The 18,894-nt window shown below is 32.6% G+C and overlaps 3 protein-coding genes and 1 long non-coding RNA gene across 13 annotated transcripts; 2 read left to right on the top strand and 2 right to left on the bottom strand.

Annotated features, from left to right (window-relative positions):
- The first annotated feature begins 6 nt into the window (after positions 1–6).
- On the top strand, positions 7–5,144 carry swm (Zinc finger protein swm). 4 transcript variants are annotated; one of them, XM_033476621.2, is made up of 10 exons: positions 9–214; positions 1,009–1,127; positions 1,209–1,506; positions 1,781–1,954; positions 2,040–2,398; positions 2,477–2,725; positions 2,796–3,311; positions 3,375–4,162; positions 4,274–4,528; positions 4,734–5,144. In XM_033476621.2, exons 1-10 carry the CDS (start codon positions 156–158, stop codon positions 4,812–4,814), a joined length of 2,898 nt encoding a protein of 965 aa, XP_033332512.2. In that variant the 5' UTR covers positions 9–155; the 3' UTR covers positions 4,815–5,144. The 4 variants fall into 4 exon arrangements, with proteins under 4 accessions (XP_076377934.1, XP_076377935.1, XP_033332512.2 ...); XM_033476622.2 differs by having other exon boundaries at positions 10–214; positions 1,793–1,954; XM_076521819.1 differs by having other exon boundaries at positions 7–214; positions 2,796–4,162.
- A 108-nt stretch (positions 5,145–5,252) lies between these two features.
- Positions 5,253–9,073, bottom strand: LOC117223984 (sodium/bile acid cotransporter 7). Of its 6 annotated transcripts, XM_076521826.1 has the most exons (7): positions 8,803–9,058; positions 8,687–8,725; positions 7,824–7,981; positions 7,533–7,759; positions 7,305–7,448; positions 6,968–7,217; positions 5,253–6,604 (listed from the first exon to the last, which is right to left on the bottom strand). In XM_076521826.1, the coding sequence occupies exons 3-7, from the start codon at positions 7,957–7,959 to the stop codon at positions 6,342–6,344; spliced, it is 1,020 nt and encodes a 339-aa protein (XP_076377941.1). In that variant the 5' UTR covers positions 7,960–7,981; positions 8,687–8,725; positions 8,803–9,058; the 3' UTR covers positions 5,253–6,341. The 6 variants fall into 6 exon arrangements, with proteins under 6 accessions (XP_076377941.1, XP_076377942.1, XP_076377939.1 ...); XM_076521827.1 differs by having other exon boundaries at positions 7,836–7,981; positions 8,106–9,073; XM_076521824.1 differs by having other exon boundaries at positions 8,395–9,058.
- Positions 9,074–9,395: 322 nt separating this feature from the next.
- On the bottom strand, positions 9,396–18,880 carry LOC117223991 (wee1-like protein kinase). Of its 2 annotated transcripts, none has more exons than XM_033476644.2 (6): positions 18,755–18,880; positions 18,243–18,464; positions 17,017–17,762; positions 14,396–14,714; positions 13,390–14,272; positions 9,396–11,963 (listed from the first exon to the last, which is right to left on the bottom strand). In XM_033476644.2, exons 3-6 carry the CDS (start codon positions 17,270–17,272, stop codon positions 11,646–11,648), a joined length of 1,776 nt encoding a protein of 591 aa, XP_033332535.1. In that variant the 5' UTR covers positions 17,273–17,762; positions 18,243–18,464; positions 18,755–18,880; the 3' UTR covers positions 9,396–11,645. The 2 variants fall into 2 exon arrangements, with proteins under 2 accessions (XP_033332535.1, XP_033332534.1); XM_033476643.2 differs by lacking the exon at positions 18,755–18,880 and adding an exon at positions 17,967–18,068 and having other exon boundaries at positions 18,243–18,381.
- On the top strand, positions 12,790–15,181 carry LOC117223996 (uncharacterized). Its single transcript, XR_013033394.1, has 2 exons — positions 12,790–13,101; positions 13,200–15,181. It is a non-coding gene; the product is annotated as an uncharacterized LOC117223996 (long non-coding RNA).
- Positions 18,881–18,894: the final 14 nt, after the last annotated feature.

Below are 18,894 nucleotides of genomic sequence, written 5' to 3' on the forward strand. Positions count from 1 at the left end.
GGTTTCTATCTGTGTGAACGCTGTGTGTATAGGAGTGAGATTTCAGAATGGCGACTGTCTTTACTTAGGAGAGTACTTATTCCCGCCCAGATATTGTGTAATTAACGTGTGTCTTTGAACAGTTCCATGAGTTTTTTGTCACGAATTCACTGAAAATGATAATAGAGAATCCGGATCAATTCAAGGCGTGGCTGACTGCCGTCTTGGAGCCGCTGTAAGTAGGCCAGCTTGGCCGAGTAGAGTTTTAAGTGTATGTGTATGCATTTGATGTTGTAAATGGCCGTACATGTGCTATGCTTTATACCCCATGCAGATTTATATTTACGTGTGGTAAACTCGTCTGTTTCTAAATGATCTTTGATAGATCTCGGTGAATAACGATATCACACCAGATTTACATCATGGTTTTTGCTAACTACTATTCGGACAATAATATGCCAATCCACAATATATTTCTCGTGTATTTTGTATCCAACTTATTTCGTATAATTCTGGACAGCATATTTGATTTCGTTGCGTTTCTATTCAAGCCATCGGCTTTAAATGCATTTCCACAAATACTACAGATGCTAAATATACTTTATATCGTGACATTCTCACATAAATAACTTAATGATTTATTTTATAATGATTTGTTGACAGTAACAGTTAATTAATATTTATTATTACTTTTAAATAAATATATATTAATTGTATTCGTTTATACAATACAGGACCTTTTTTATAAATATTTTAATTGTTAATAGTTCATTAAATGAACATTCAATCAGAACAGTTAACCACATATGCAGTGCATCTTGTGTATAGTATTTAATGATTTCATTATTGAAATTATTATACAAATAACTTTAATGCTTAATTTGTTGTCATTTATTGATTTAACAAACTATCATTGCTTTTAGCAGATATCCTAAAAGTTATATGAGCAATATACTTCAAAATAGTAATTTGAAATAAATGTCAAATTTCAATAGCAAAAAACTTAGGACTATTGATTTATGTTCACAGTTGTGATGCTGATCCAGCTGCACTAGCAAAATATGTATATGCTCTCGTTAAGAAAGATAAAACATTGGAGGAATTGCGAGGTGGTATGGTAGAACAACTTGATGTCTTTTTACAACAAGGTATATTCACATTTAGTAAAAACAAGACAATAATGTTTGTGCGAACTAAAATTAAAGATTAGCATTCTATTATCTTTGTAGAAACCAAAAACTTTGTGGAGCTACTATTCAAAACATTAGAAACTCAAGAGTATATACTTCCACCTGCAAAAAATGATCCAGATGGCGGTGGGACGCCACCTGGTGTAAATCCACCACCACCTGCGTTAGCAATTGAGAAAATAGCTGAAAGTACAATTCCTGTTACATCTATCAATACAAATCCTCCTGTTCCACTCCAAATAAATGGATCTGCACCTATGCCAATCGGTAAACGTGAAACTAGGAAATCGGATTCTGAAAAAGTTGACAAAGAGAAGGAAAAACGTTCTCGAAGTCGGTAAGTTTCATTAATAGAGATATTAAATGATGTTATTGAATAGTTCGAAGGAAAATTATTTTTTTTCATGAAATTGTAGACAGTATAGAAGTTAATAGTATTGGCTTTCTTTTCCACATAGCTTTATTTAAAAAGTTATTGTATTAACGTAACTACAATGGCAAAGTCAATTGATATTGATTTCTATAAAGTTTGTAAATTCATTAAAAAGAAAATCATTTTCCAAAATTTGACATAGTAACAGAAAAGCTCACAACAAATCCTTAACGTAAAGTTTATACTCCAGAAGTGGTCGAATGAGATCCAGGACAAGATCACGTTCACGTTCGTGGGAGAGAGATAGGCGTAGGTCTCGAAGTAGAGAACATATTCGTCGTGATAGGGAACGCGATAGGAGTCGACCATGGAGGAACGAATCACCACCAAACACAAGACGACATGACAGAAGGTTTTTACCGAAGTATTTTTACCAAATAATGAACTACTAGAACCAATGAATGGCCTTTACTCATCAAGTTTAATGCTTGATACAGACGGAGTAGAAGTCGTAGTACGTCACCTATACGACCGAGAATACGGGACGGCCCTGACAATCGTGATCATAGAGCACGATTTAGAAATAGGTCCCCAACTCCTCTTCGATCAAGATCACGATCAAGATCGTTAGATCGCAAGAAGATAGACCGTTCCGATAGGATGGATGTAGACAGATCAGATAGAATTGAGGGAAGTCCTGGTGGAGGTACTCCAACACAGGACAGTAATCATGGAGATGTAGACATGCGGTTATCTACTACTAGTCAGTCAATTCAAAGCGTCGTCGCTGTCGCTTCTAATGTACCAAATAGCCAACCAGGATTCCAGGCAAAGAGAAGGTGCAGAGATTTTGATGGTTTGTATTTAATTATTCTATACAATTATATTAGTGAAAAAGATACATCAGTATAAGTTCTCTAACTTATATTTCCAGAAAAAGGATACTGTATGAGAGGCGATCTGTGTCCTTATGATCATGGTACAGATCCAGTTGTATTAGAAGATGTAGCTTTAAGTCGCGTTTTGACTTTCGGTCCACATAGTGCGCAAGCACCAGGAACTGTACCTGTAACAGCAGTACCAGAACCACCTCAAGGACCTAATGGAAATGCTCCACCGCAACACCTCCCCCTTGCTAGTTTACCTCCACCTCATTTAAGAAATCAACACCACTCCAATATGGGTAAAAATCTCTTAAATTGCAATTTTTTAAGTCCTGCAGTGCGACGACTACTTTCTAACAATTTCTACAGATGCATTTGCAGAATATAATCCAGATGCACCAAGTATGGAACCTCGAATGCCATGGGGAAGACATCCCCAACCGGGACCTGGTATTTATGGAAGGGGGCAAAGAGAATTAATTAGCGTGCCAGTAATCCCACATACAAACTCGTCTGAAATCACGCATACTCAAACGAACCCTTTAAAGCGTAAACAAGCATTCGATTTCAATCGTCTTGGACCAAAACAGCGAGTGGTGCATAATCCAGCCAACTGTTCCCTAGAACTGAAAAAGGTTCCCCGTATCCTGAACAATATAACCCAATTGAATAATCATTTCTCGAAATTCGGTAAAATTGTAAATATCCAAGTTAATTTCGGTGGAGATCCGGAAGGGGCGTTGGTTACGTTCCAATTGCCAGCTGAAGCAAAAGCTGCATATAGAAGCACCGAGGCTGTGTTGAATAATAGATTTATCAAAGTGTTTTGGCACAACAATGTTAATAACAACGCAACTGGAGGCGCCATTGAAAATGTACCACCAGGTAAATTGATACATTTTTTAATATTATTTAGTACTATATTATCTAATATTCTATATTGTTTAGGATGCCGTCCTTCCGTAAAAGAACGGTTAGGTGCTGCTGTAACTACATCAGCGAAAACCGAAGAGAATGAATATATTCCCACTCGTCGTTCAACTGAAGAACAACAAGTTACGCAAAGTTTGACCCCAACATCGCCAAAAACTACCACCGCTCCTACTAGAGAAGAAAAGGTTCTTGCAATAAAAAAGACTCAAGAAATTTTAGCAGCTAAGGAAACCCTAAAGAAGAAACAGGAAGAAAAACGTAAAGAGGCATTAAAATTAACAGCTGATTTACGTAAAAGGAAACAAGAACTGTTAGACAAGCATTTAATAGAAATACGAGCATTAATTGAAAAAGCTGAAAAGAATCCAGAACAAAAAGATGCCATTATGGCAACGATAAAGAACATGCAACAATCGATCGACAATTTACGCAAAGACCTAGCAGCGAATGGTCAAATTGGTGGAAATAAAACGCAAGTGAAATCAAGAGAACAAACTCAGAAAGAGATTTTAGACGCCGAATTAGACTTAATGACTGCACAACAAGAAGGACAAGATGCCGGGGAGTTGCAAAAAAGACTAAACGAGCTGCGAGCTCAAGCTGCTGCGTTAGGTTTGAATGCTGGTCCAACTGTTGGTAGAGGTACAAGAGCAAGTAGAGTTATAAGAGGCGCCCATGCGGTATCATATAGGGGTCGTGGTAGAGGGAGTTTTACCCATGTTTCGGTAGATCATAGACCGACAAGTCTTCTAGTCTCTGGTTACGAAACCGAAGAAAAGGCTGAAGTTTTGACGCATTTTCAAGTAAGAATTAATTTACAACTTACTTCGTGCTTTGAAGAAGCACGAAATTTTCACATTGAAAATCGTTGAAAATTTTATCCGTGTTCACGTGTTACGTCAATTGTGTTTCAGCAATTTGGAGAAATAGTGAATCAAATAGTAGATGATGCAACGCCTTCAATTGTGATCAATTTCAAGTCAAGAAAAGAAGCCGAGGTAGCTTTAGTAAAGGGACGCACATTTCAGGATAGATTACTTTCTATTACATGGGTCTCTGGGCAACACTTACACCGTGGCGGTGGTGGTAGTAATGCAAACTCATCTGTACAACTTTCTTCGCGTTCTGAACAAGCACCGCCTACCACTGATGAAGAAATTGATTTAGAAGTAAGCTTTTAAAAATCTATGAGGCAGAGGAAGATTATAGGCATTTCCTGATACAATAATCCTTTTTTTACTTTATTGTTCAATAGTATATTTAAAATAATTAGCTTCAGTTTTAAGATCTAGATGTACAGGGTCTTTACTTTTTCTTTACGGAATTAGATAAAACAAAAGGTGCTTATAAATAACAAATTTCCACTCATGATAGGGTAACGCAGAAGCATTACTTCTCGAAGAAAACGAAGAGGAGGAGGATGAAGATGGCGAATCCCGAAGCTGGCGGCGATAGCAGCGTGATATGGGCAAATCAATACATGATGATCAGCGCCTGCGCCACTGCTGCACCATCGTTTGATGCATTAAATGCCATGATTTTCACGAAAGAGTCAGGTTACAAGCTCATACACGTTATCATGAGTGTTACACTATTTGTTAATATTATTAAATATATGCGTGTTCGCATTATGACGGTATAAAAAAAAGAAAGTATATACCGTGCCGAATTGCGCGTCGCAAAATAGAAAACTGATATGCAAGTTTCCAACAACAACAAAACACAAAATTAACCAAATTTATCCCATTATTTGTAGAATAAAATCGCTATGTTTTGTATGGGAAACATCTTATTCTGAATTCAAAGTCCTTTTTCTTTTATGGTAGAACTATGACAAATTGTCTCTTGTTATTTCTTTCAAGGATATAAATCTACGATAAACAGTAGCCAGACTTTTAGGAATAAGTAGAATACTTATAATTTTCAGAAGTTTTACAATCGAAAGTGAGGAAACTATATTTATAACTTGTAAGATACAAATACAATTTATTATAATAATTATTATATAAGATAATAGCGTACATCGCTTCGAAGTAGTGTAATTTTTTTTGGTTTTTCTTTCTCTTTTTTCTACTTTTACTTGATGTACTATTTAAAGATTGTTCCTGTAATGATGTACAGTGTAATGTATAATAGTCATGATTTCCTTTTATCAAATGTCAATGAACGCTAAGTTGATTAGAATTGAAAAAAACAAAGCTTATTCGTGCATAATTTTACGCTAGTTGTTTTAATATACACTGAGAAAAATGATATACATATAGTTGTAACATAAAAATTCTTAATATTAGTTTCCAAGGTAAGTATTAAATTTTGCAATAACCGTGGCACGTATACATTTTTACGTGAATCGTAGAGAAAAGAAAATCACAGACTATGTTTTAACGCCTTCGGCATTTCATTATACATATGAATAAACTTATTTGATACATTTTGAAAATAACTTGGAGTAAACACCTACCCAGTATTCTGTTAAGTGTTCCACTTTTTAAAGACTTCAAAATCTTGATCTGTTTTAGTAAGAATTTTCGTCTTGTCTTCTTCAATTTGGAATTTTGATACTAGCTTCTAAGGCAACTGTGCAGTGTAATAAATGAAATTATGAAAATATAACTTTTTTTATAATATTGGATGCTATGGAACTGTATTTTAAAAAGACTCTGTATGAATGAAGTTCAAACGATTTATTTGTTATATTAAACAGAAATAAATAGAAATTATTTCATAGAAATCCTGTCAATTTTTTGTTCAAAATTCTGTTTATTACTTCATGATTTACTAACACATGATGAAACACTAAATGTCTTCTATTTGAAATTGCTATAAGGAATAACGTTAACTTTTAGTATTGATTCTAAGAGTAATATAGTTACACATCAACTAAAACATCAATGTTGAAAACTAAATACAAAACATGCACTCAATTTTAACAGAAAACAAAAGAAATGAACATGAAGTTATTTATATTACCCACATAACATATTATGGGGACAGCCAACTAGCTAACAAACTACCTAACAATAATTGTGCAACTGGTAGAATAGACAATGGTAAGTTCACTGCTGGACCATGAGCTGAACCATGGTAAGCACCACGTAAAACCCAGCTGCCAAGACCAACTGACTTGTGAGTACTCGTAAAAAGTGCAGCTAGTAAGATGTCCCGAGGTAACCATCGAGAGCACAATATCCAACACAAGCAGCTAACAAATAGTTGTCCCACGCAAGCTTGAACATAAAAAGATACTAACACTATAATGAACTGGCGGATACATGCATGAAATTATTGAACTTCTATATCAGATAAACTAAAAAGATAATTCATTTTTATACAAAATAATCGACACTATTAAAATTATTGTAGCAAGTAATTCAAAATTTTAACTTTTTCTTTGTTTATAAATTTTTGGACATTGTTGAGATATAAAATAAAGTAAGAAGAATTCTAAAGTTAGTTTAAAATACCCTTTCAACAATATTTCATCAAGTTTTAATCAAATAAAATCATGCGACAGAATTATACTGCATTGTTCACAACATTTTACATTGAATAATTATCTTGTATATATAAAACAAACATGTTACAAAAAATAACATTAACAGACTCACCAATTACAATGCATGATAACACATCACTGGCTTGCAGGGATGACGCGTCCACTGAAACAGCATCACAGAACCAGTGATATGCTGTAGCCAATAACAATCCTTGAGAAAACCATGGAGATTTAATTTTAAAACAGAAATCATATTTTAAAATATATACTTGGACTGCAATACCAATGGCTAATGGTATAATTGTACTGTAAATAGTTTCTTTGACATTTACACCAACTAAGGGAGGTGTAGATGCTCCTAGCTGTAACAGAAATAACATTTTTTACTTAAGTAATCAATGTAAACAGAAATTTTGAACTTAATTATAAAATGTGTAATAATAATTTACCACAAAGTACAATAGTACAGGAGAGATAAACAATCCTCCAAAATGAGAAACTAAAGTTATTACAATACTTGTTGATAAGTCTGCTTGTGCTAATCGACATAAAACAATGCTTGTATTAAATGGAGGTGGCATACAGTAAAGTACCTGAAAATAGAAATTCACAATAATCTATGTATTTCAAATTGAATATAATGTAATACTATTAAGAGGATATTTTTGTTTATTTACTTCCATTCCTTTCAGTAGCCACACATTGACATTTGCATAAGTTAATAGGCACACTCCCAATCTCATCAAAAAGGGCATTAACACATAAATAAAAGTCATTGTAAATATCAAAAGAGGAGCATTGCTTAATGTTAAGTACAGTGATTTAGGATCACATATCAACCCTGCTTCTAGGTATGTTAAAGGCACAGCAAAATATCGAATTATAATATTCCCATTAAAAACCCCTGTAATATACAACATTATAAAGTTCTAATATAAATAGAAACACATATATTCAATTGCAAGTACCATTTGTTTTACCCAAGTGTGGTCTAATAGATGCGAATATCATACATAACAGCATTGACAAAAAATATCCATATCGATATAAAAGTTCATTGTGCCTTTTTCTTTGTTGGCCTTCTTGTGGAAGTTTTAAATACATTATTATTTAATTTAAGACATACCTGTAATACATAGAATATTTTATTATCATTATAATACTATTCATATTTAACTAACAAGGTAAATAGTAATGAAATATGATTTCTATAATGAATAATATTAGTATGAATAAAAAAAGGTTCGAACCATTTGCATAAAAATTATATTGTTAGGCCTACAAACAAGTTCAGCCAAACACAGCATTTTTTTTCTGGATCCTCTGTAGGAACGTTTCATGCAGTCTCCTTTAAATGATTCTGTGCGTGCAGGCTTGGATGACATACTATATTTCTACATAATCCTATTATAACATGCTTAAAATTGTATGATTAAATGAACCAAACATATCTTATTATTCATGTTCATCTTATGATAACATTATAGTATAGTATCTAAAATCATTCTCTTACAAACAAATTTGTACTAAAATATTTACCACTACAATATTCGCAAAAATACTTCATTGAACAGTCCTAGTAATGGATTAAGTACAAATTACAGAATAGATGCACTTAAGTAAAAGCATTATATGTAAAATTACTAATGCATAAAAATGTGAAACAGCATGTGCTGAAATATAATTGTGACTTTATTCACAAATGAAATCGAGATCCATTTCACTTCTCTCGTAACTATATGCAATTGCAAAAAACTATAAAATTAAGGGTGCTTTGTGCCAGTTGAAGTTTATTTGAAATCAATAAAATATAAATGTTACATGTATTTACACGTTGTTTTGCACTGACAGATGTTCGAATTCGAATATTCTACGAAAAAAAAGAGAAATGTAATTTTAATTATTAGAGAAACAAATTTAGGATGTACAATCATTACAACTCATTACTATTTTTCGAAAATACACGATATTATACACAACAATTAATTCTCCGGTTGTTGCATTTCGACCGTTTGCATACAAGCAATGCGTCGGTCTTCACTGCATTACAATCATACATGAGTAACAAGGAAACAGTATTGTATATAGGAACTATAAATTTTCGTTTTATCACGCATGCGTGATTGCAATCAACATTTTTCTTCTGAAAATTATCAAGAAAGTTGTACATAATGCTAGTAAAATTTTTATTTATGATTTTTTAAACAAAACATGATGTAGTAAATTCAAGATTTTAATAATTTATGTATAAGACTTTATAAGTAACTTATACTAATACATACTTTAATTAGTACGAATAAATAATACAGGCCAGTATTATTTTATACTTCATTGATAAATAAATATCATTGAACATAAACAATACCTTAAACGATTCTAAAATTAAAATATTGTATTCTTGAGTGATATTCATTCTCTTATCACACCAAACCAGTTCACATGCATAATTTTTTAAAACTCATTAAAAAATGAATGAATGAATAACTTAAGTCAATATACTATCTTCCTAAGAATATTGGAAATGAATAACTATAGAAAGATGGGTGTTAATTATCATTTATTATAATAATATTAATAATATAATAATAATAATAATAAGATTAATGAAACAACAGTTCACAGAGTATGTTATTGTGGCATCGCCACATATTTTACTGCCATATGTTGGGGTCCACCCATTCTGGCACACACACACACACACAAATAGAAGCTTAAACCGATTTATTATCGATTATACATATTCTTTTTTTCTACGAAAACTTGGTTAACTTTTATACATAGCGCAGTCTATGACTAAATACAATAACATTGGTCTGTAAACGAGGTTACATATAAATTACGAGACTCAGGGAATTAACATTATGATCGCATTACTTCTAACACTTGGATGTAACAAGAAAATTTTCAATAGGCCCAGTTTAAGGGAGAAAATTCTTACGACAAATAAATACGTAGTTTGTACCACAAACTACAACAACATACTAAAGATATTAAAACTGTTTTGCCCAAATCTTCTGTTCAATTATTCACTTTGTAAACAGTAATGCAATGCATTACACATGCTATATCCTTTCCTCTTTTTTTAAATATAAATATCAAAACGCTTCAGTAATGCAAATATAAAAAAAATCACATATTAGCAGGCTAAGTGATACGAGAATGTTAAATTAAGGTACAAAGACTTTGATCCTTTTTTATTAACTATAAAGCAAGTGATTTTACATGTGAGACATCAATCTGATGGCACACTAAGGAACAAGGACATTCAAGAAATGCGTTTATATGATACAGATCTTCATAATATTCTGATAAACAACTTTGACATTCCTGATTAAAAAACAAAAAAAAATAAAACTTTGTTACAAGTAAAACCTGAAGTAGAAAATTTCATGAATAGTTTGTCCAATGTGCAATACTTTTGAAATTGATTACATATTTAATAACTGAAACGAAACCATTATTTTTGATAACTTTATATTAGTAAATAAAATAAAGAACATCTAATTGTAGTAGTAGCAGCATATCTATACTAAAACGAGGTTCGCTATACATCAGTATTTATTTAATAGATATAATAAAAACACGAGAGAAAATTGTATAATACGAATTCGAAAGCATGCCAAAGACAATATAGGACTACAAAAAAAATATTATAAAAATAATTTAAACTTAAAACATTTTACGTTTGTGGAGGTACTCTTTAATCAGTTACGATTTTAAGAGTAGTTTCTTTTTATAAAGTATATACAAAGTGAAATTGCATTCTTAGGGTTAGGAAGTATGCTTGGATGAAGTTCTAGAGATGTAACTATCAATTTTGGTAAAAGATGTAGTGAGTATTTATCCGCGTGACTAAGAATTTATATTGTACAATCAGGCAATGTATAATATCAATTTTAAACTCTTACATTGAAAACTGAACAATTTAAAATCTTATTATAAAATGCATGCTGGAAAAATGTATAAAATTAAATGATACATACAATTGAAAGAGCAGGATTTTACCTAACCACGAATGATCTGATTATAGACAAAAAGAAAACTTAGACAACTGAACATTTTGCCAAAATAATAACAGAAGATGGGTAATACAGACGTACCAATAATTAACCAATTAGTATTTAGACGATATACAATACTGAACTATTACTATATGTAAACATCTATATAAAAAAATACAATGTACGTAGCAAATAATTTGTTGCAGTCTACTAGTTAGTATTTCAAATTATTTTCTACAGTAATTCTCAAATAAGAATGGAAAGAACAAATATCACACAATCATTTCATAATACTGCTGATCAGACGATAAAGAAATACTGTAAAATGAATTTGTGTGTAGAAATCGTGCAAAGTAAAGAAGTAAAAATTGTAACAAGAACATTGAAGGCACATAGTGAACTATGCAAGTAAAATTAGTCTTATTTTGTACAAAGAAATAGATTTTTTAAAACTTTTTAATATCTACTTCTTGTCTGATGTATAAGAAATCGAACACAACATACATACTGTTATAGAATAACAGTACCAAATTACTATATTACCCATCTATGAATTAGAAGCATTAAATGCAATACATTCATCGAGGCAAGGAAATTTACCCATGACTATTATGCAATTTCACTCTGTACATTTCGTTTCCGTATTATCAAATATCGATCAATATTTTCACTTACATATTACGATTAATTCATATCACAATATCAAGGCGCTTACAAGATTCATATGTTCCTTAAGCACCTTTACTTCGCCAGTTTCCCTCGTTTAGTCCAAAATATAACACAGAATATTTAAAAATTTGTAGTGCTATTACTTCGATTGACCTTTTTACCCAAAACCCGATTCGAAGTCCTTGTTGGTGTTGGTCTCAACTTGTAGCCTCCACCAGCGTTCAGTGTATTATTTATGGCTGCCACATTTGGAGCTATGGTTTTTAAGCATTTCGCAGCTTCGTCGAGCTGTTTCGATAAAATTTCATTTTTAAGTTTCTCCGCGTTCAACTCTCGTCTAAGTTGAGCTTTTGTTTTATTTCCGAATGGACACAATACTCTGTGTTGAATAAGGCACACCGCTGAAGGCCTCATTTCAGGATTGGGATGGATCATTGACTAAAATTGAAGAATAAATGTTAATAAATCTTTTGGTAATTTTTCCTACACATGTTAGCGCCGCTCACTTCTAGTTTCCGAGATATTCGCGAAAAACTGTTTCTACTGCTCCATTGAATTCTGCTTATGCATGCATGTCATGTCAACTTGTATGCGTGAGGCAGCGATCGCCGTTCATCTAATGTTCCAGTATATCAATTGGGCGTTATTTAGATAACATATAATTTATTTAAGTAACAATTCAAATAAAAGATACCTTATCTTTATTCGTTATTTGAACATACGAATAAAAAAGGAATTTTTGTTCGACGAGTATCGAATAAATAAATTCATTCGACGAAATTTATCCAATGAATAAAGATACTTTTTTTATTCAAAGCGTCGAATAAAGTTTCCGTCTTTCAACCGTATCTTTATTCGAAGGCTTCGAATAACTTTTGCCAGCACCTATAAACGCGATGCCGAGCGTCGTACCCCGAACATCAAAGATCCAGCAACTCGCCAAAGGCATACACTGTAAGCAGACGGGGAACCACGCACAAATAAAAATTTTAACTTTTACATTTTTGAATGTACGAACAATGTATAAAAAATATAAAAATTAAAATTGTTAATAATGCTTGATTCTTCATCTGCTTACATTGTGTCTTTGGCGAGTCGCCGAGTCTTTGACGTTCGGGACATGACGCTCGGCATCGGATTTATTGGAACTGACAAAAGTCATTCGAAAATTTCGAATAAAGATACAGATAAAAGATGAAAATTTTATTATAAAAAAAATATATTATAAGAAAAATATGTATTCAAGATTTCAAAAAAAAGATATAGTTGAGATTGGTTGTGGTTACAGCCGTGAGGGGGCGGAGAATTTATGCTTGCAATATTTTGAACCTCGCACAGAATTTTGTACGTATGGTCGGGCCACCCTCTCCACCCCTACGAGGAGGACCTAACCACAAATCAACTTTACATATAAACAGTGCTAAAAATGTTATTGTAAAAGTGATATATTGTGTACGAAAGATATTTTTATGAATACCTCAGAGACTAAAAGCGAGCGGTGGTAACATATACAAGAAAAAATGACCTTGTGACAGAATGATGACCTTGACAACATATCTCAATGACATTGAAATCGGTGAGGATCATCTTGTTGCATGCAATTACTAATTTTTTTTTGTTTATAGATTTTGATAAAATGTATGAATATTGAACAAAAAATATTGAATACTTTAGTACAGGTTTGGGGAAGTCATTTCGACCGCGAGCCACAAGCTCCATTACTACTACTATATGCACGTTATTACGGCAGCCCCGCGTGGAGCACAAAAGAAGCAATGTCATATCGTTTTTCGTGTCATGCGAGTGTGTGAAGAATATTTGACGAGCCACATTTGTGCAGGCCTGTTTTAGTATATTTACTTACTTTAAGCAATTCGTTAAGATCACGACTATAATGTGGTAATTCTTTTAAATTTCCACTTCTAATATTATGCCAATCCGGTCCATTTTTAGGCAATGGACCACCACCACCTGCTTCATAAACAGTTAGTCCCAGGGCAAAAGTATCAGCTTTTGATAAATGGCTAAAGTCTTCTCGTAAAATTTCGGTTGGCAAATATCTACAATCTCCTTCTTCGACTTGGGGGTTATTAACAGATGTAACGTGACCTAAATCGCCTATCTTATACGTAATTTCTTCTTCGACGGTTTCTTCCTCGTCAAATCCATCGTCCGCAGAGTCATAATTAACCGCCAGTAACCTTTTCTCTTTCGATATGAATATGTTTCCAGGTTTAATGTCCATGTGTACTAACTGCATACTATGAATGTATCTTAAGCCTTCGGCAACATGTAATAAAAGTTGTCGCATTTCTGCTTCTGTGAAATGCTTATTTTCTTTTTGTAAATTGGCAATGGCGTCCGCTAGACTACCACCATTACAATACTCGTTTTGGATTATCATATGATTATCTTCCGCCCATGCCGAATAATACCGTACAACATGTTGATGTTTACCGAGCACAGCATGCGCGTAAACTTCGTTTAAAGCATTTTTCTCGTTAATACTTCCAGCAACAGGCTTAATACTTTTTTTAATGGCGTATGTGCACCCATCTAGTCGGTTGATGCATTTATAAACCGATCCGAATTCCCCAATACCAATTAAACCAAGTTCGTGGAATTCCTGATGGTATCTAGGAATATTAGAATCTTGTAATGCTACCCGTTTCGTTGCTTGCTCTATCTCGTTATCCGAGTCGTCAGAATCGACGAAATCAAACTTGGTAACTTGAATATCAGGAGAGCTATAATAAAAATTAACAAAACCGAAGAAAATTATAAATTCTTTGCATAAGTAAAATGTAACTAAAGCCTACCCTAATAGGACTAAATTACTAATTATTTATATTTCTTTATTTAATACTAACCCATTGAGACTACGTTTGGATCTAGTACGCTTCCTTGCAGTTAACAGCATTCCGTTTGGTGTAAAAGGATTTACATTAGCTGCTGGTTTGTCAGTTTTGGTTTGGTAGCTACATGGTCTTGGTTTATCTAAAGAAAATAATCTGGTACACTTGGAAGGAAATGGAGTATGCATTGCACTCTTTTCCATTAAGGTTTTAGGAGTAGCAGGAGAATCAAACAGCCGTAAGGCTCTAACACGTTTATAAGGTGGACTGCATGCCAATGACACTTTTTGTGAATTTGCATTCTCACGAGGAGGAATCCTAATTCTTGATGTACCTACAATAAAAAGTGTTTAAATTATATAACATGTTGGAAATTACTGCATTAAATAGGTGTGAAATTTGATAGTAACTAAATCATGCTTTCTTTAGAAATATATAACTATCAATAATAAAAAAAATATATTTTAGCATTATTTACATTACAAATTTATCTATATTCAACGAAATTTTCCTAATTCAGGAAAATTTAAGTTTGACATCTCCAAAAATCAATAAAATAAACATCAAGTATACAAAAATTTAGTCTAGTTTGAATAATAGCTTTTTTTTAGGAACGTGATGCCTTGATGTGATGTATGGTGGCATTTGACCGCAAAGGATTAATAAGATCAGACAAAAAATGGTATGTAAATATAATATAAGTATAAATCTTATTAATCTCTTACCTTAAAATTTGTTTGCAAGGAAATTTGTGCTTGCAGACAGTTATTATAAAATAAAACCAAAATATTTCTGTTTATATATATTCTGTTTTATTTAATATCTATTTTATTTTTTTAATATAGTTTATAATGTATAAACCATTTAAATTCCTTTTTAATATTGTTTATTTTCTAATAATTATCATAACAATTTTGTTTTTAACATTTTGAAAGAATTTATATACAGTAACAGACTAAAGTATTCACATGTGCCCTTTAAAATGCTGTAACTTTTTTAAAATTGAATTGAACCACTTGAATTATTTTTAGATGATACAAGAACTAGTCTACTAGACAATAACTAAAATGCTTTTTTCTTTAATTTTTCTATTAATTGAAATAGCAAAAAAAGAAAGAAACTCAAGTTCTTTAACTTTTTTATTCAGATAAATTCAATGCAACTTTCAGCATGCAAAGTGCATACAAAATACATTTTTAAAGTTTTCATTGCTGGTTCAAATAAAAAAGTTAAAAAACTCAAGTTTTTTATTTTGTCATTTCAAGTAATAGCAAAATTAGAGAAAAGCATTTTAGTTATTGTCTAGTAGACTAATTTTTGTATCATCTAAAAATAATTCAAGTGGTTCAATTCAATTTTAAAAAACTTATAGCTTTTTAAAGGGCACATGAATACTTTAGTCTGTTATATATTATATTCTGCATACACTTTGCATGCTGAAAGTTGCATTGAAATCAGTTAATGCAAAGTCAAGTTACAAGCATGAAAAGATTTTAAAAACTGCAGATTTCTCCCTCTTGTTGGTCGAAAATGTCAAAAATTGGGACTTTTTTTCGATCTTTAATTATTTGTAACTTTTAATAACATCAACCACTTTCAATGAAACTTCTAGCATCATATATGTTACCGAGATCTATAAAACGCATTTAAATTTTCATTATAGGTTCAGATAAAAAAGTTAAAGAACTTGAGTTTCTTTTTTTGAGAGAAAATTAAAGAAAAAAGTATTTTAATCATTGTCTAGTAGACTAGTTCCTCTATTATCTAAAAATAATCCAAGTTGTTCAGTCCAATGGCAAAGTTACAGTGTTTTAAAAGGTGTAAGAATACTTTTGTCTGCCACCGTAGTTCTTAAACATTTAAATATATGGCAGCCATCACCCTTCAAATAGCTCCGCACAAAAAATGTCATTTCTACTTAAAGAACTTAAATAAGAGATACAAGACTTAAATAACATGAAATAATTAATATAAGCAAACATTGTAATATATGATTACAATTTATACACATATTTTATCAAAATCATAAATATTTATTTGTTTGACGGAATAAATAATAAAAAGTGTAGGAACAGAAAATGTTTAAATCTGAAATAACATTAGTACACAGTCTAATCATATTTACTTACTACTTTTCAAGTATATCTGAAGCTGACACAAACACATATGCATGATGTAAAACAACTGTCAAATAATAATATCAATTTTCCCACACCATGCATAATCATAACTATTTAAAACAGATATATTTACTTATAACTAATTACAATCTAAAAGCCAAAGATCAATGCATAAAGCATCTAAAGTAAAACGTGTAGTGTAATCACCATTACCAAAACAAACAATCCTTATATCATATTAACAACTTCTAATGGTACACGAAATTTTGTTTAAAATAACAGAAACTATAAAGAATTCCAGGAAATAAATTCATACTTCATAATAGTTGTAACACGCATCACGAAATGTACCAGAATTCCGAATTTTTCGGAACTAGGTTATAAGCTCTAATTGAAAATTTCTTACAAACTAAATATAACTACTATTAAACGGTGCTTCTAAAACAGAAATGTCAATCGAGAGAGCTTAGAAAAACAATTTGATAAGTGTAAAAAAATTCGAAAACTACTACTAACCTATCACGTTGCTGACCGGTGTCTTGTTGTTATTGGTTAGCACGTTTTGATTACTGTTACTTTCACAGTCACTACAATCCATGGTATTGCTGAACGATAATTTTCTTGGTTGAAGTGGTGAACATCCAAGATCATCAGCCGAAGAATTTAAAATATCATCTACATCACAACCGGAGCTGTTCGTACGACAGCTGATATTCAGCTCTTCGTCCCGAATGTCGCATGCTTCAAAATGCAACTTCTGTGCGATTTCCATGTCTTCAAAATGTCACCATTAAATTCTCGTTAATGTTACTGTCTTGTGTGCACTGCGTACACTAAACTAGAATCGGTCTAGAAATATCTTGTCAATTACGTTCGAAGCACGTTCATTCAAACAATCGCTCGTACCACGCTATGTTCGTTATGGCGGGTGGCCCGATGTTACTTGGGAAATTTTGGCCGACCAATTATCGGCCACGTTTGAAATAAGAGGATGTAAAATTCGATGTAACGTGCACTCCTATTGGCTCCAATTACTCACAATGGACGAACATAGTAGCGTCATCTGCACACACTTTTCAAGGGAGAGGACCATACGTAGAGAAATTCTAAAAACTTTGTGTCACGTTTTATGTCTTCGAAAGTTTCGACCTGGAATCGAAGGACGCTTTAAAATAAGCGATGATGATCTGACGGAGAACCGATGCAAACAAATCCTGCCTTTACAGCGATGACCTCATTCACCATTTAAAACTTTCATATTCCTGTAATATGTAAAACCATGTGTTATATTGTATTAATTCTCATCGTTTGAGATAAAAACTACAGTCAACTAAAAATTATTGTGTAAAATTCATTAAATATAAGTCTATGGTATTATTAACAGTCTTATGTAAGTATTAACATTCTTCAATAAAGATATCAATCGATGCCTTATTCATAAAATTAATTTAAATTAATACACGTACCTCGTGCGAAGAATTTAGATATCAAATTTGAATACTTTTATTACTTTTCGAAGATAATCAAATTCAGGAAATCCAGACAAAAGAATTATGTGTTCTGGTTTCCTGATGAAAAACACGATAGGTTCAATTTAAAAGAAGCGTCTATTTTACATAGAAAAAAAAATTAGCATGCAATGCGTATGTGTAACACCCGAAAAAAGTCAAGAAACAGTTTTCTTTTTTACGGTTGCCCGAATAAAATCATCCGACATACGCGAATCAGGAAAAATCTTTTACCTTAACCGGACAAAGAGCCCTTTTCGTGAAAGAAGTTTTACGAAGGAGGCAGTGAAAGAATTTTTATCGAGCAGCTGCAACCTGTAGCGTTTGTACGCGTACACGCGTAGATGTGTAGCGTTAGCGACTGTCGATGGTAGGGGTAACATAGTGGTCCGATGTGCGATATGTGGGAATTTTACAGCGCCTGCCTTGCCCAGCCTTACCTACTGTCAGGACGTGCTAGAAAATGGCGTCCAGGCTCAGGGTGGAGTGGTAGTGAGGATAGCGTCCACGCTCCATTTTACACGATGCACGCAGATTATAGAACTGAAGCGACAACACATCGTATCTTTTCGTACTATGTACATGTCTAATAATGCTAAAATTAATTTATTTCATAATGTACAAGTTAATATGATAAATGTGACAGTTGTCGTTTCAGTCCTGTTTCTTCATTAAACCCACGATATTAGTATTGTATATCGTATAACTGCGTGTAACGTGAACTTTGATTGCGACAATCTCCCCACCCTGAGCTCGGTCGCCATATTCAACACGAGTTGACAGCTTACGACGGGTTTCGTCTTCTCCTAAAACGAGGCTGCAGACGCCTGAACGCCACGTGGTGGGGATGCGAGGCTTCACGTGAAAAAAAAACAAGCAAAACAGA

Source organism: Megalopta genalis, chromosome 5 (assembly GCF_051020955.1).
Source record: "Megalopta genalis isolate 19385.01 chromosome 5, iyMegGena1_principal, whole genome shotgun sequence".
Taxonomy (NCBI): domain Eukaryota; kingdom Metazoa; phylum Arthropoda; class Insecta; order Hymenoptera; family Halictidae; genus Megalopta; species Megalopta genalis.

Coding starts and splice junctions, on each gene's coding strand:
- swm (XM_076521819.1), top strand. CDS start 156: ATGATAATAGAGAATCCGGATCAATTCAAGGCGTGGCTGACTGCCGTC. Junction 4,163..4,273: donor AAGTTTTGACGCATTTTCAA/GTAAGAATTAAT, acceptor ATTGTGTTTCAG/CAATTTGGAGAAATAGTGAA. Junction 4,529..4,733: donor ATGAAGAAATTGATTTAGAA/GTAAGCTTTTAA, acceptor CACTCATGATAG/GGTAACGCAGAAGCATTACT.
- LOC117223984 (XM_076521826.1), bottom strand. CDS start 7,959: ATGTATTTAAAACTTCCACAAGAAGGCCAACAAAGAAAAAGGCACAAT. Junction 7,760..7,823: donor ACACTTGGGTAAAACAAATG/GTACTTGCAATT, acceptor TGTATATTACAG/GGGTTTTTAATGGGAATATT. Junction 7,218..7,304: donor CTGTACTATTGTACTTTGTG/GTAAATTATTAT, acceptor TTTCTGTTACAG/CTAGGAGCATCTACACCTCC.
- LOC117223991 (XM_033476644.2), bottom strand. CDS start 17,272: ATGGAAATCGCACAGAAGTTGCATTTTGAAGCATGCGACATTCGGGAC. Junction 14,273..14,395: donor TCCAAACGTAGTCTCAATGG/GTTAGTATTAAA, acceptor TTTTTATTATAG/CTCTCCTGATATTCAAGTTA. Junction 11,964..13,389: donor ATCTTAACGAATTGCTTAAA/GTAAGTAAATAT, acceptor CTTCAATTTTAG/TCAATGATCCATCCCAATCC.